The following is a 15,734-nucleotide window of genomic DNA, read 5'->3' on the forward strand; positions in this document are numbered from 1 at the left end:
TGCCTCTTCTCTGTTGATGTTGAGTGTTGCTGGTGTTTTGCGGGTACTATTTATTGAAGGTGCCAGTTGAGGACTTGTGAGGTGCCTGTTTCTCAAACTAGACACTCTAATGTACTTGTCCTCTTGCTCAGTTGTGCACCGGGGCCTCCCACTCCTCTTTATATTCTGGTTAGAGCCAGTTTTCACTGTTCTGTGAAGGGAGTAGAACACAGCGTTGTACAAGATCTTCAGTTTCTTAGCAATTTCTCGCATGGAATATCCTTAATTTCTCAGAACAAGAATAGACTGGCTAGTTTCAGAAGAGAGTTCTTTGTTTCTGGCCATTTTGAGCCTGTAATCGAAGCCACAAATGCTGATGCTCCAGATACTCAACTAGTCTAAAGAAGGCCAGTTTTATTGCTTCTTTAATCAGCACCACAGTTTTCAGCTGTGCTAACGTAATTGCAAAAGGGTTTTCTAATGATCAATTAGCCTTTTAAAATGATGAACTTGGATTAGCTAACACAACGTGCCAATGGAACACAGGAGTGATGGTTGCTGATAATGGGCCTCTGTACGCCTATGAAGAAATTCCATACAAAATCAGCCGTTTCCAGCTACAATAGTAATTTACAATATTAACAATGTCTTTACTGTATTTCTGATCAATTTGATGTTATTTTATTGGACAAAAAAATTGCTTTTCTTTCAAAAACAGGGACATTTTTAAGTGACCCCAAACTTTTGAACGGTAGTGTATAGAGTCCAATCACAAGAACTGAACATAGCCTGTGGTACACTCCTACTCTGTTGGAATGAGCGACTGTTATCTTTGTCCTTGCCGTTTTGCATTGAAATGCATGTTTCTTGTGGGTTACCAGGTTTCAATTCAACCTTTTTATGCAAGTAAAGTACAGATGTAACTCCCGAGGTTCGCAGCGGTCTAAGGCACTGCATCTCAGTGCTAAATGAGTTACTACAGACCCTGGTTCGATTCTAGGCGTTTCACAACTGGCCGTGATTGGTTGTTCCATAGGGCAGTGCGCACAATTGGCCCAGCGTCGTCCGGGTTAGAGTTTGGCCGGGGTAGGCCGTCATTCTAAATAAGAATTTGTTCTTAACTGACTTGCCTAGTTAAATAAAGGTTAAATAAATAAAAATACAAATGTAGGATCTTAATTTGAGGCAGTTTGTTATAGCGGGAAGATAATCCTGCAGCAACAGTAAATGTGGATGTTTTTTGTTGGGGCTGCTGCATTTTACGTTAGGGCAAATCAAGTCTGACATTTTAAAGTGGAAATTACAAACTTTAGAAAGCTTTTTAAACCTTGAATATGCTACAAGTTTGCACTGACTGCTATGCAAGAAATTCACTTATGCACTTAAATATAAGAGTACAAGCACAGAGGTGATTGGCATCTGTGTTGGCTCTAAGATAATTTACCACGCTAACCAAGGCTGTCTCTGTGCTGTGGTGGGCACGAAAACCAGATTTGGATTTTTTCAAAAATGAAAAAAATTGATTAACAATAGATTGTACTTTAGATATGCAATTAAAAACTATTTTGAAGGTGGTGGAATAGGATCGAGAAGGCAGATGTTGCCAGGCCAGCTCATGGCTTAAGTTGTGATATCACTTTCCTGAGCATGTCTGTGTCAACCTGGGAAAATTAATCCATCGTGCCTTTGTGTGGTTGGCTAGGGCACATATCAAACTTCTCATTGGGTCTTGCTAGATGAAAGCTTGATTAACTGGCCTGGTGAGCTTGGCAGATGTTGCCCGGGCCAGCAGGCAGCCCTGGATGTTGACCGCTGCAGTCTCTTTAGCTAATCCACTCCCTGTACTCTATGTCATGGGCCAAAGAAAAAACACCACCTGCAGGAGAAGACACATTTTGTGCCCAGTTATCCCTCTCACTTCGCCTCTTCCACATTTCAGTTAATTATTATAGCTTCTGCCTTGGGCCAATCAGTGTAATTTTGTAAATGCTGGATCTCTATCGCAGGACGCATTATTCACCCAAGTTTTGTCGAAATTGGGCCAGTGGTGTCCGAGATCGTGTGTGACTAACGTTCAGATGGACAAATGGATGGAGACCGATCCACAGTCCCCTTCTCGGTTTCATCATGGGGGACAATAACCATCATATCGAAGTAAACTTGGAGTCACAACATGACATGCTGTCTGGTCCTCCCACTATGACTCGGGAAAGCATGGCAGTTTATTAACTTCAGGGAGGTGAAAGTGCGAGGTGATGAACTTGATGCTCCTTTCCAATCAACATCCAGGGTCTTATTCTGACATGATGATCGATGCTTGGCTGCTTTTTGACAAATAATAATCTCATGTAGGCTATACCCCCACTGTATCTTCGAGCGGTTGGCTACAGTAGATACCACAGTGGGCACATTCGCTCTATAACGCAACATATTTTGTGGCAAAATCATCAGTAGAGTTGAAAATGCAATGGAAACCCATTTTACTTGTATTTTTTATTTGGTACATGCAGGAATTTAACTGCAAAAGTTGTATTTATGTGCACTATGTCATCATCCACAGCCTTTTATCGGCAACAAGTCAATTTGATGGAAACATCTCTGGTGGGAAAATGCAAATATTAGAATATTTGCAAGAAAATCTGTCGCCAATTGAGTGGAAACCTAGCTTGTGTTGTAATATGACTTGTTTCTACTTTAATATGCTTACAAATAAAGTACCTGATGATATAAGCATAGTGGATACTGTGACTAGTCATTTACAGGGGTGACATCAGCGTTTATACAGATTAATTACAGGCATCAGTTCCAGAATTAACTTTCTAGTTCCATCCTTTAAAAATGACTTGCCAGGTAAGACCATCTGATAAAACAGTAGTATTTCCCTTTAAGCTATTTTGGCAACACCTCTACACAGTAGAATTGGATAGAGGGCCAACTTGCCCCCAAAGTTTGTTTTAGCATGGACTAGTCAATTCGATGGGACTTCCTATGGTATTTTTTGTATCTTATTAGTATCCCCATTATCTTTTGTGAAAGCCGCAGCTACTCTCCCTGGGGTCCAGGGGCCAGATTAACAAAACTTTAAGAATACATTTCTTAACTGGCATTTTTTTCCCTTATCTTCGGACTTAAGAAGAAAGTTAAGCAGAGTTGCTATTCCTCAATAAAGTTGTTAGAAATGTTCTTAAAGTTTTACCTACGTTTCTTCCTAAGAAAAAAGTTCAGAAGAAATGGTATTCTTGAAAATAATGCTTTAGGATTTCTTCTTTTGAAATGTACTTAACTTTAGGACAGCTAAACCCTTGTCTTGAGACGAATGGGTACTTTTGTAACCTTGTAATGCCTGAAGGTACCACGTTCATCTGTACAAACAATAGCGTTTTCAACCCTTACTCACCTATTTGGCAAGTATAGACTTGTTTATAATGTATTATTGAATTTGTTTTACTGCATGTGACTCCCGTTGTAGAACTGCTTTGCATCTTGCCAATTGTTTAAAAGTTTATTTAACTTGCCTACTGGTTGCACAGGTGAAATTCAAATAAAAAATTGCTATAATCTTTAAACCTAGCTAAAAATTAGGCTGGTGACATAATTTAAGTCAATTTGCACCTCTTTTTTTGCCTATTTCAAAGCATACCTTCAAACTCAGCGCCCTCTTTTTTTGACATCATGGGAAAGTTATACGCATAAACACCATGGGACCACACAGCCATCATACCGCTCAGGAAGGAGACGCGTTCTGTCTCCTAGAGATGAATGTACTTGGGTGCGAAAAGTGCAAATCAAACCCAGGACCTTGTGAAGATGCTGGAGGAAACAGGTACAAAAGTATATATATCAACAGTAAAACAAGTCCTATATTGACATAACCTGAAAGGCCGCTCAGCAAGGAAGAAGCCACTGCTCCAAAACCGCCATAAAAAGCCAGACTACGGTTTGCAACTGCACATGGGGACAAAGATCGTACTTTTTGGAGAAATGTCCTCTGGTCTGATGAAACAAAAATAGAACTGTTTGGCCCTAATGACTATCATTATTTTTAGAGGAAAAGGGGGGATGCTTGCAAGCTGAAGACACCATCCCAACCGTGAAGCACGGAGGTGGCAGCATCATGTTGTGGGGGTGCTTTGCTGCAGGAGGGACTGGTGCACTTCACAAAATAGATGGCATCATGAGGTAGGAAAATTACGTGGATATATTGAAGAAACATCTCAAGACATCAGTCAGGAATTTGAAGCTTGGTTGCAAATGGGTCTTTCAAATGGACAATGACCCCAGGCATACTTCCAAATTTGTGGCAACATGGATTAAGGACAACAAAGTCAAGGTATTGGAGTGGCCATCACAAAGCCCTGTCCTCAATCCTATAGAAAATGTGTGGGCAGAACTGAAAAAGCGTGTGTGAGCAAGGAGGCCTACAAACCTGACTCAGTTACACCAGCTCTGTCAGGAGGAATGGTCCAAAATTCACCCAACTTATTGTGGGAAGCTTGTGAAAAGGCTACCGGAAACGTTTGACCCAAGTTAAACAATTTAAAGGCAATGCTACCAAATACTAATTGAGTGTATGTAAACTTTTGACCCACTGGGAATGTGAAGAAAAAAATCTAATCTGAAATATATCTCTACTATTATTCTAACATTTCACATTCTTAAAATAAAGTGGTGATCCTAACTGACCTAAGACAGGGAATTTTTACTTAGAATAAATGTCAGAAATGGTGAAAAACGGAGTTTAAATGTATTTGGCTAAGCTGTATGTAAACTTCCGACTTCAACTGTATCTTATGAACTTCTTATTTTCTTTCTTAAGCAGCTTCTTAATTTTTTTCGTAAGTAATGTTTCGTGAATCCGGCCCCAGGACATGAACAGTTCAAGAACAGATTGACATACATTTAAAAATGGCACACACAACCTACATGTCAATACATACACACAAAATATCTAGATCAAATAGGTAGAGGTGTTGTGCCGTGAGGTGTTGCTTTATCTGTTTTTTGAAACCAGGTTCGCTGTTCATTTTAGCAAATGAGATGGAAAGGAGTTCCATGCAATAATATCTCTATATAATAATACTGTACGCTTTCTTGAATTTGTTATGGATTTGGGGACTATGAAAAGACCCCTGGTGGCATGTTTGGTAGTGTAAGTGTGTCAGAGCTGTGCGTAAGTTCACTCCGGAAGCAATTTGAAATTTTCAACACTTTTTTTCTTATAAAAAGAAACGATGCAGTCAGTCTCTCCTCAACTCTTAGCCTGGCATGCATAGTATTTATATTAGCCCTCTGATTACAATTAAGAGCAAGATGTGCCTCTCTGTTCTGGGCCAGGTGCAGCTTAACTACATGACCACATGATTGGACAACAATCAAGATTAAGACAAAACTAAAGCCTGCAGGACTTGCTTTGTGGAGTGTGGTGTAAAAAAAGCAGAACATGTCTTTATTGCAGACATACCTTTCCCCATCTTTACAACCATTGAATATATATGTTTTGACCATGACCGTTTACAATCTAAGGTAACACAAAGTATAGTCTCCTCAACTTGTTCAACATCCAAACCATTCATTATGTCGTGACGTGACTATTCATTAATGTGAAGACTTATATCAAATCAATTCTCTTTGTAATTATTATTATTACGTGATTAAACTATTGTAACATTAATTAACTAAGAAGTCGGGGCACCAAGGGAAAATGTTGTTTGAAGAGTTACTATTTCCCTAATTTAACTCTGTTCAGATATTTTCATATCTTAGCGATTACAGTCACTTATTAATGTACTATTACCTCATCAGCCATTCTGAACGTCCTAATTTCTTCTAGTCTGCATGAACCCTACTTTATTAATGAATCAGCGATACACAAGTTGGTTCAATTATTTATTTACTAACTAATTAAACAATTACAGAATACACAAACACACAATATCATTATACAGTAAATAGTCCCTAGAAGTCTAACAAAGCAGGACAGTTTGGTTATAACACAGTGGCGGATTCAGAGAGGGGAGGAAGGGAGACAAAGGAGTTACTCTATCGGACTTTGGGAAGCTACGCTCACGAAATACAAAATCTGAAGCACTCTAATAACCGCTCATTTGGAAAAAGAGTATGCAATTTATGTATTTACGATTGAGCTGTCCTTGATCGTCCAAATCCTTTGGTCACGGAGATGTTGAGTGTACGACTCTGGTTCGGCCACCAGAGTTCACCATGTCCTTAGGTAGAGCTTCTGGTCGTAGTGGTGGTAAGAATGGATACTTCGACTTACCCTGTACAGTAGTTCTCAGAGTCGATCTCCTTAGAATGCTTCAGAGGTTGTCGGTGTTCTCATCCCTAGGCTACGTACGTTTCCAGCTGCAGACTGATAACGCGACATCTAGGATTGGCTTCTTCTGTAGTGATCGATAGCTTCAGAGTTTAAAACCATTATGCAACATTCGGCTTACACCTCAGCCTGCTTGGTCTATAGAGTGGAAACCATTTCAAAGTGGGGACCAGCGTCCTCACGTTCTCTGGTCTTGTAGTTTTAGTTTTTGTAGTTGTAGTTTTAATCCATTTTGCAACAAACCGGCTCACACTTTAGTCTGCTTGGTCTATAGAGTGGTAGATTTCTCAACCATTTGTAACGTATTCAGCTGGCGCTGCACGTAACTGGTCTAATATGTTAATTCTTCATCGCGTCCTATTAAACACTTGGGGAAAAAGGGCGTTCCATTACATTTTGCATAATCTATGTGCTCACGTGGGTGTGGTTACTGACTTGGTAAACTTGACATGAAAAACCATTTTCTCATTTAGAAGACTTAAATCACATTTCTATCTTTTAAAAGGTGTTAAGATACTTCATCATTCATTTTAAACAACATTCAGATGCAAACCTCATAATTGAGAAGTGTAGACAGAGGTACAGTCTACATCTGGTTCTTTCATGATGTCTTTCATGATGTCACAACATCAAAAATTAATTCGACATGAGGTTTCTTCTGGTATCCACTGAACATTTCCACATTCTCAAAAATGTAAATATTGTTGCCTAGCCAGCACCCCCGATCTCCATCTCAGGACTGGAAAGTCATGATAATTATCAGATTCAACTGAGGTCTCCTGAGTGGCGCAGCGGTCTATGGCACTGCATCTCTGTGCTAGAGGCATCACTACAGACACCCTGGTTTGAATCCAGGCTGTATCACAAATAAAATAAATCTTAGGGAATGATTTGTACCAAATACAATTCGCTTAATTTTGGAGATGTGGCGTGACATTGGTTAAAATATTAAAAAGTAGAGGGCCTAGAGAACTGCCCTGGGTACACCACATGTTTGACATTTAGAGAAACTTCCATTAAAGAAAACCCTCTGAGTTCTATTAGATAAATAGCTCTGTCACATAATTTCTCAATTTACAATGTCAGCTAGTCAGATGTGCAGCCAGACTTATTAGCCACTCCTTTTGCCCCATCTCTTTCAACCATACCGTTTTTCAATTCCTCATCGATCCATGGAGCCTTACAGTATTTTAACAGGTGCATGTTTATCAATAATTGGAAGATGCTATTTCATAAATTCATGAAATGTAGCGCCTGGATGCTCCTTATTGATCACATCAGATCAACAAATATGTTTTACATCATCTACATAAGGGTCACAGCAACATACTTTATATGATCTCTTGTACACTATTTTAGGCCCAGCTGTTGGAACCTTGGTTCTCCTAGATATAGCCACTATATTGTGATCACTGCATCCAATGGATATGGGTACAGCTTTAGAACAGAGTTCTACAGTATTTGTAAAAATGTGACCTATACATGTGGATGATCTTGTTCCTGTAGTGTTTGTAAACACCCTGGTAGGTTAATTAATAACCTGAACTAGATTACAGGCACTGGTTACAGTGAGAAGCTACCTCTTGAGTGGACAGCTTGATGAAAACCATTCAATATTCAGGTCCAAAAGAAAGTAGACCTCTCTGTTTACATCACGTACACCATCTAGCATTTCACACACATTATTTAGATACTGACTTTTAGCACTTGGTGGCCAAACACTGTTAACACTTGACATGGGTTAAGGCAGGGTTATTTGAACCAGCTGTGTACTGCTAGGGCAAAAACCAAAATGTGACCCAAGTGGGGCCCCAGGACCAAGTTTGGGAAACCCTAGGTTAAGGAAGGATCACACAGAAAATAACATCCAGATCAGCAGGAAGTATCAGCCTATGAGCAAACGTTCCAAAAAATGAAGGTGGCAGTGAATTACCAACCTTGGCTTAATGCCTGTTCAAACAACACAATCCAGGTGGCAGTATGCACCCTTTCAGTTTGTTTAGCGTGTGTCAATCAACTAATAGAAATAAAAGACAAAGAAATGTACTACTTTAACATGGAGATAAGCCTCAATGGTGCTGCCCATGCTGTCACAGAAGCCATAATGGCAAAGGTGTACCCTCTATCCAACTATGTTCTACATTTGCAGGTAAAGGCCGCTCTCCCACTGACTCATTGAAAAACTTTCAGAAATGTGCCACCGTGGTTTTACTCAATACCCCATGTTGATCTTAGCCTGATTGAAGAAAGGAAACAGTGGTGTGAAGAAGATAATGTAGGAACAGTACTGGATCAATATATTAGTAATCAGTTGTATTATTATTGTCTTGCAGTGTATACGGATGGTTCAAAGGATCCCACAGGAGCAGGTGTATTAATTCCTGACTTTAATTAATGGAAGAGACTAACATGATTTATCTGTCTATGCAACAGAAGTGGTTGTGATAATTGTTGGATTGCCATGGATAGAGGAGGTGCAACCAAGAAGAGTAGTAATATGTTGGGACTGCATCAATTTGATGTAGTTTAAGATCTATAAAGTCAGAACATGAGAATTTAGGATTATAAATAATGCTGCTGTTGTTGGGGTTATTGGAATTGGTATTGAAATCCAGTTCTGTTGGATTAGGGCTCATACAGGAGTGTATGGAAATGATATAGTGGATATAATAGCAAAACGACCAGTGAAAAATAATATTGTGGATATACAGGTGCAGTTGGGTAGAGGGGAAATTAAAACATTGATTCTGAAAAATGGGTTAGATTGCTGGCATAGACAATGAGATGAAAGAAGAATGGGCAAACATTTTTATAGTACAAGGAAATCTGTACGGGATATAGTGTCATATAATGGAGATGAAAGGGAGGAATTGATGTTGTGTAGGTGAGATTAGGGTTTACGGGATTTAATTCATCTTTGAAATTGATGGAATTATGGTACTGGAATGTGTAATGGCTGTATGGTAGAGGAAACGGTTGAACATGTATTATTATTATTTTAAATGTATGACGTAGAAAGTGAGATGTTGTTTGAAAGGGTCAGAGAGGTTAAATAAAGGTTAAATAAAAATATATATAAAGAGAGGTTGGACGGACATGGGGAAAGGCTGGTATTTTGTGTGGGGGTGATGGGAGTGATGAGGTTTGTTGGGAATTTTATTTTATTTTATTAGAAATGTAGGGTTAGTTAAGAGAATATAATGTTATAGGTACAAAGAGCTCCCGAGTGACGCAGCGGTCTAAGACACTGCATCTCAGTGCTAGTGGTGTCACTACAGACCCTGGTTCGATTCCAGGCTGTATCACAACTGGCCATGATTTGGAGTCCCATAGGGCGGTGCGCAATTGGCCCAATATCGTCTGGGTTAGGGTTTTGCCGGGGAAGGCCGTCATTGTAAATAAGAAACTGACTTGCCTAGTTAAATAAAGGTTAAATAAATAAAAGATTGTGAGGTTAAAAGGTTGTGACTGAACTCACACTCTAGTACAGTAGGTGGCGGTGTATGCACCTGCCAGTTCGTAGTGAAGAAGAACTGTCTCAGAGAAGTGAAACTGAATGTGACTATTCTCAGTGTTTTTAAGGACAGTGACCATGACAGAAGCCTGTATTTCAGTGTCCCTGGATGAGTTTAGTTGCTCAATCTGTCTGGATTTACTTAACGATCCGGTGACTATTCCATGTGGACACAGCTACTGTAAAGTTTGTATTAAGGGTCACTGGGATCAGGATGATCAAAAGCTTATCTACAGCTGCCCTCAATGCAGACAGACCTTTACCCCAAGGCCTGTCCTGAGCAGAAACAACATGCTAACTGAACTAGTGGGGAAACTGAAGAAAACAGGACAAGAAGTTTCCCCTTCTCTGCCGTATGCTGGACCTGGAGATGTGCCATGTGACATCTGTACTGGTAAACAACACAGAGCAGTAAAGTCCTGTTTGGTGTGTCTGGCCTCGTACTGCGAGACTCACATTCAGCTCCACTATGAGTCAACAGCGTTGAAGAAACATAGTCTGTGTAAAGCCTCCACGCAACTAAAGGAGAGGATCTGCCCTCACCATGGCAAACTGTTGGAGGTCTACTGCTGCACTGATCAACAATGCATTTGTTATCAGTGTGCTATAGATCAACACAGAGGTCATGATACTGTTGTAGCTCCTGCTGAAAGGGCAAAGAAACAGGTATGCCCAACTGCCAGAAAGCTTTTGTCTTTCAGTGTGATCTTGTTGTTGTTGTTGTCGTCACAGCATTAACACTATCAAATAGGGTTTAATATGTATATTCACAGGAACAGGTGAGGAAGGTACAAAGGGAATGTCAGCAGAAAATCAAGAAGAGGGAAACTGTGATGCTGGACCTGCAAAACATGATGGGTTCTGTCAAGGTAAGTTTTGACCTGGAAAATATGGAAACAAAAAAGGACAAAACACATTGCAAAGAGAAACCTCTGAAATCAGAGGGTGGCTGCAGTGTGTCAGGATATCAACAGAAAATCATGTAATGAATTCTAATGTACTAGTCAAAGCTTTTAATTAACTGTTCGTCAGCACAGGCTGTTGTCGGTAAACATGTCAGGGGCATTTCTTGGCTCATTTCCGGGTGGCTCTCCTGTAGTTAGATTAGCAGAGAAATTAGTCACTCAACCTGTTTCTCACTGTGGGCAACTGGTTCATGGGGCTCAAGTAGAGCCATATTTTCAATGCTAAAATAAAACCACAGAACGTTTTCAGGAATTATTCAAACGTACAACCAGGTAAGTTGTGAACCGCAACAATGTAGGTTGTAAACAAGTACATTACGTTGGCGGCTTCAATTACATTTCTACTTTCTGAATTCCCTATCAGTGCTCTGCACAGGAAGCTGTGGTGGACAGTGAGAGGACCTTCACTGAGCTGATCCGCTTCATTGAGAGAAGAAGCTCTGAGGTGAGAGAGATGATCAAAGCTAAGGAGAGGGATATAGTGAGCGAGACTGAAGGACTTCTAGATACCCTGGAGAAGGACAATGTTGAACTGAGGAAGATTGATGCCAACATTATACTGCTGACACAGACAGAGGATCACATCCATTTCCTCCAGGTACTGCAGCATTAGTAACTCTCAGAACCATGTTAGAAATATATGTACCATCCTGCATCTCTCTTTTATTTCTGTTTGAATCTAGAGCTGCAAGTCTCTATTCGCCCCCCTTGGATTTGAAGACATACCTAGGATTCCTGTTGGTCATGAAGTATATTTTCAGAAAGTTAAGATGTCCACCTCTACACTGAAAGAAAAACTAGAGGATGTCTGCTCAGAGGAACTGGGGAAGGTCTCTAAAACAGGTATTTATTAAATATGACTCAATGTGTCTCTTAATGGATAGTTCTGTGTAGAAGATAATTCCATTCTCTAGACAGCTGAGGATGTGTACAGTATATTCTATAGGTAGCAAAGCTCAGACAGTGAAAATGTACATTGTCTACAGTCTCCACTAGGACACTACCAGCGGCTCAACATTGATGTATTTAGTTTTCTGCTCTCTGTCTCTCTCTACTTATATCTCTCTCTCTCTCTCTAATCTTTGGATCTGGTCTAGATATAACTGGCAATCTTGGCAGTGAGGATTCAGTAGAACAGAACCTGGTAAGTGCCTACTGTAGTTGTGTTGTAGTACCTTCTAAAAGGAATATTGCCAATGATATTTTGTCATGTCACCCATATCTCTCCTAAAGGGCTTGAAGGAAACCATGCAAGCTGAAGATCCACAGATGCAGAAGCTGTTTGTCCCTATGGGTCACATCCTGGACAGGCTGACTCCTAAGAACTTCAGGGAGTTGATGGTGGTAGTGACTGAGCTCACCATTGACACAGAAGACAAGCTGAAGGGCATCATTGACCTCATATATGAGAGGGCCATTGCACACCCTGCCTGCTCTGCGGTCTACGCCAACTTGTGCCGCTACCTAATGGGGGTAAGTCTGCAACTGTGTTTGTGCCCGTCTCCTGTTGTCTTAGCTCTTGTTCGCCAAATGTGAGGACCACTTAAAACATTGATTCACAGGCATTTTGACTTTTGTAACATCCTTTTTACTCTTCAGCTCAAAGTGCCAACGTCATGTAATCCGGGAGTGACTTTGAATTTCCGTAAATTACTGCTGAATCGATGCGAGTCAGAGTTTCATAATAATACATCTGAGCTCTTTGGAGGAAAGCAGAAGGAGCTGGACACCACCACCAAGGTACAATAACATATTTTAGGGAGTAGCTTAAACTGACATCTTGTGACCTTGGAAAGAGGTCTGGATCTCTTGGTTTAACAACTAAGGGGTTGGATTGACAGTTGCTAGTTCCTAGCCCTGGTTGTGATTACCCCCTGATTTCACGACAATATGTGTGTCATTAAAACAAATGTTCCTTGGTTACTCCATAGACAGCACACACTGAACACATATTTGACATACAGTATATGACATCGGAACTTGCTCCTTACATTGCAGTGGAAATAAATTGTGTTATTCCCAATTAAATTCCCATAAATTGCTTAAAAAAACTCTGATGCAGCTTGTGAAGCTTATCCAAACCTTCCAGGGGGAGGTCAGCCAGAGACTGGAGGAGGAGGCCAAGGCCATGTGGTGCAGACGGTCTCTAGGCAACATCAGATTCATTTGCGAGTTGTTCCAGTTGAAGATACTTGCAGAAGTCATTATGCACGATTGCATCGTAAAGCTTGCAAAGGACGGCGACGATAACTCTCTGGAGTGTCTGTGCATAATGCTCCCCACCATCGACAAGGGCTCAGAGAAGGCTAGGGTACAGCACTGTATTGATTTATTGATGTGATCTGTTATATTTCTATGAGTACAGTACAGTGCATTTTAATTCCAAATGATTGGATAGATCAATCCAATAGATCCAATAGATTCAGATCTACAAATCCGTCAACTACATTCACTTGGCCTGTCTATACTTCCACAGCCCAGAATGGATCAGTACTACAACGCGATTGTGAAGATTGTGAAGAATAGGACAACCTCCCCCAGAATCCGCTATATGCTGCAGGATGTGCTGGACCTCCGAAAGGTATGACCAGTAATCCCTCAACCTCGTTTAACGTCTACATTAAAAACATGTTGTTTGCATGCCTATTTTTCTTGCAAAAAAATAGCAAGCCATAGTACAGTTTGTATGCATCAATTGTAGGAATTGCAGTCCTTCAATACTGATTATTGTATTGCATGATGACAAGAGTGATGTAATGTTTCTCTCTGTATGTATGTTTTCTGGTCTCCAGCTTCATCTGTAGTAGGGGAGAACATGTGCACAGGACAAGATGGAAACACACACACACACACACATCAATATGTTATAAGAGTGAATACATGTATTGGATATAATTATTTGTGAAATTAAATATGATAATGTAAGACTATTTGCTGTTGATATATACAATTAAACTGAAATAAACATGTATTCCCTACAATATGTATATTACCCGAAAGTGTCTGTAGTTCTATATCAGTTCTGTGTAACCTGGTTTACCAAGATATCAGCAGAAATAATGATTTGCATGAAACAGACATTAATATATGTGTTCATTTGACCAGGTAAATTGGCTAAGAGAAACCACAGTCTATTTTACAGCAATAACACAGGGGAAGAGTTCTAGGGGAGGGGAGAGGGGTTATAATCTACAAATTATAATTATAATCATGCAATTTTTATTATACTGTATGTGATGGAAGGATCAACTTCCTGGTAATGTACAGTCGTGGCCAAAAGTTTTGAGAATGACACAAATAGTAATTTTCACAAAGTTTGCTGCGTCAGTGTCTTTAGATATTTTTGCCAGATGTTACTATGGAATACTGAAGTATAATTATAAGCATTTCATAAGTGTCAAAGGCTTTTATTGACAATTACATGAAGTTGATGCAAAGAGTCAATATTTGCAGTGTTGACCCTTCTTTTTCAAGACCTCTGCAGTCCGCCCTGGCATGCTGTCAATTAACTTCTGGGCCACAACTTCTGGGCCACACTGATGGCAGCCCATTCTTGCATAATCAGTGCTTGGAGTTTGTCAGAATTTGTGGGTTTTTGTTTGTCCAACCGCCTATTGAGTATTGTCCACAAGTTCTCAATGGGATTAAGGTCTGGGGAGTTTCCTGGCCATGGACCCAAAATATCGATGTTTTGCTTTTGCCTTATGGCAAGGTGCTCCATCATGCTGGAAAAGGTATTGTTTGTCAACAAACTGTTCCTGGATGGTTGGGAGAAGTTGCTCTCGGAGGATGTGTTAGTACCATTCTTTATTCATGGCTGTGTTCTTAGGCAAAATTGTGAGTGAGCCCACTCCCTTGGCTAAGAAGCAACCCCACACATGAATGGTCTCAGGATGCTTTACTGTTGGCATGACATAGGACTGATGGTAGCACTCACCTTGTCTTCTCCAGACAAGCTTTTTTCCAGATGCCCCAAACAATCGGAAAGGGGATTCATCAGAGAAAATGACTTTACCCCAGTCCTCAGCAGTCCAATCCCTGTACCTTTTGCAGAATATCAGTCTGTCCCTGATGTTTTTCCTGGAGAGAAGTGGCTTCTTTGCTGCCCTTCTTGACACCAGGCCATCCTCCAAAAGTCTTCACCTCACTGTGCGTGCACTCACACCTGCCTGCTGCCATTCCTGAGCAAGCTCTGTACTGGTGGTTCCCCAATCCCGCAATGAATCAACATTTTAAAATTAATTTTACCTTTATTTAACTAGGCAAGTCAGTTAAGAACAAATTCTTATTTTCAATGACGGCCTAGGTTAACTGCCTGTTCAGGGGCAGAACAATAGATTTGTACCTTGTCAGCTCAGGGGTTTGAACTTGCAACCTTCCGGTTACTAGTCCAACGCTCTAACCACTAAGCTACCCTGCCGCCCCAGGAGGTGGTCCTGGTGCTTGCTGGACTTTCTTGGGCACCTTGAAGCCTTCTTCACAACAATTGAACCACTCTCCTTGAAATTCTTGATGATCCGAAAAATGGTTGATTTAGGTGCAATCTTACTGGCAGCAATATCCTTGCCCGTGAAGCCCTTTTTGTGCAAAGCAATGATGATGGCACGCGTTTCCTTGCAGGTAACCATGTTTGACAGAGGAAGAACAATGATTCCAAGCACCACCCTCCTTTTGAAGCTTCAAGTCTGTTATTCGAACTCAATCAACATGACAGAGTGATCTCCAGCCTTGTCCTCGTCAACACTCACACCTGTGTTAACGAGAGAATCACTGACATGATGTCAGCTGGTCCTTTTGTGGTAGGGCTGAAATGCAGTGGAAATGTTTTTTGGGGATTCAGTTAATTTTCACGGCAATTAATTGCAATTCATCTGATCACTCTTCATAACATTCTGGAGTGTATGCAAATTTCCATCATACAAACTGAGGTAGCAGACTTTGT

The 15,734-nt window shown here is 40.5% G+C and overlaps 1 protein-coding gene across 2 annotated transcripts; it reads left to right on the top strand.

The window, feature by feature from the left end:
* Positions 1-9,859: 9,859 nt before the first annotated feature.
* On the top strand, positions 9,860-13,784 carry LOC112245446 (E3 ubiquitin-protein ligase TRIM47). 2 transcript variants are annotated; one of them, XM_024413564.2, is made up of 10 exons: positions 9,860-10,493; positions 10,601-10,696; positions 11,157-11,390; positions 11,476-11,635; positions 11,890-11,936; positions 12,026-12,265; positions 12,392-12,532; positions 12,855-13,103; positions 13,269-13,373; positions 13,585-13,784. In XM_024413564.2, the coding sequence occupies exons 1-10, from the start codon at positions 9,906-9,908 to the stop codon at positions 13,594-13,596; spliced, it is 1,872 nt and encodes a 623-aa protein (XP_024269332.1). In that variant the 5' UTR covers positions 9,860-9,905; the 3' UTR covers positions 13,597-13,784. The 2 variants fall into 2 exon arrangements, with proteins under 2 accessions (XP_024269332.1, XP_024269334.1); XM_024413566.2 differs by having other exon boundaries at positions 9,861-10,493; positions 12,882-13,103.
* The last annotated feature ends 1,950 nt before the right edge of the window (positions 13,785-15,734 follow it).

The sequence above is a fragment of the Oncorhynchus tshawytscha genome, linkage group LG29 (genome assembly GCF_018296145.1).
Source record: "Oncorhynchus tshawytscha isolate Ot180627B linkage group LG29, Otsh_v2.0, whole genome shotgun sequence".
Taxonomy (NCBI): Eukaryota; Metazoa; Chordata; class Actinopteri; order Salmoniformes; family Salmonidae; genus Oncorhynchus; species Oncorhynchus tshawytscha.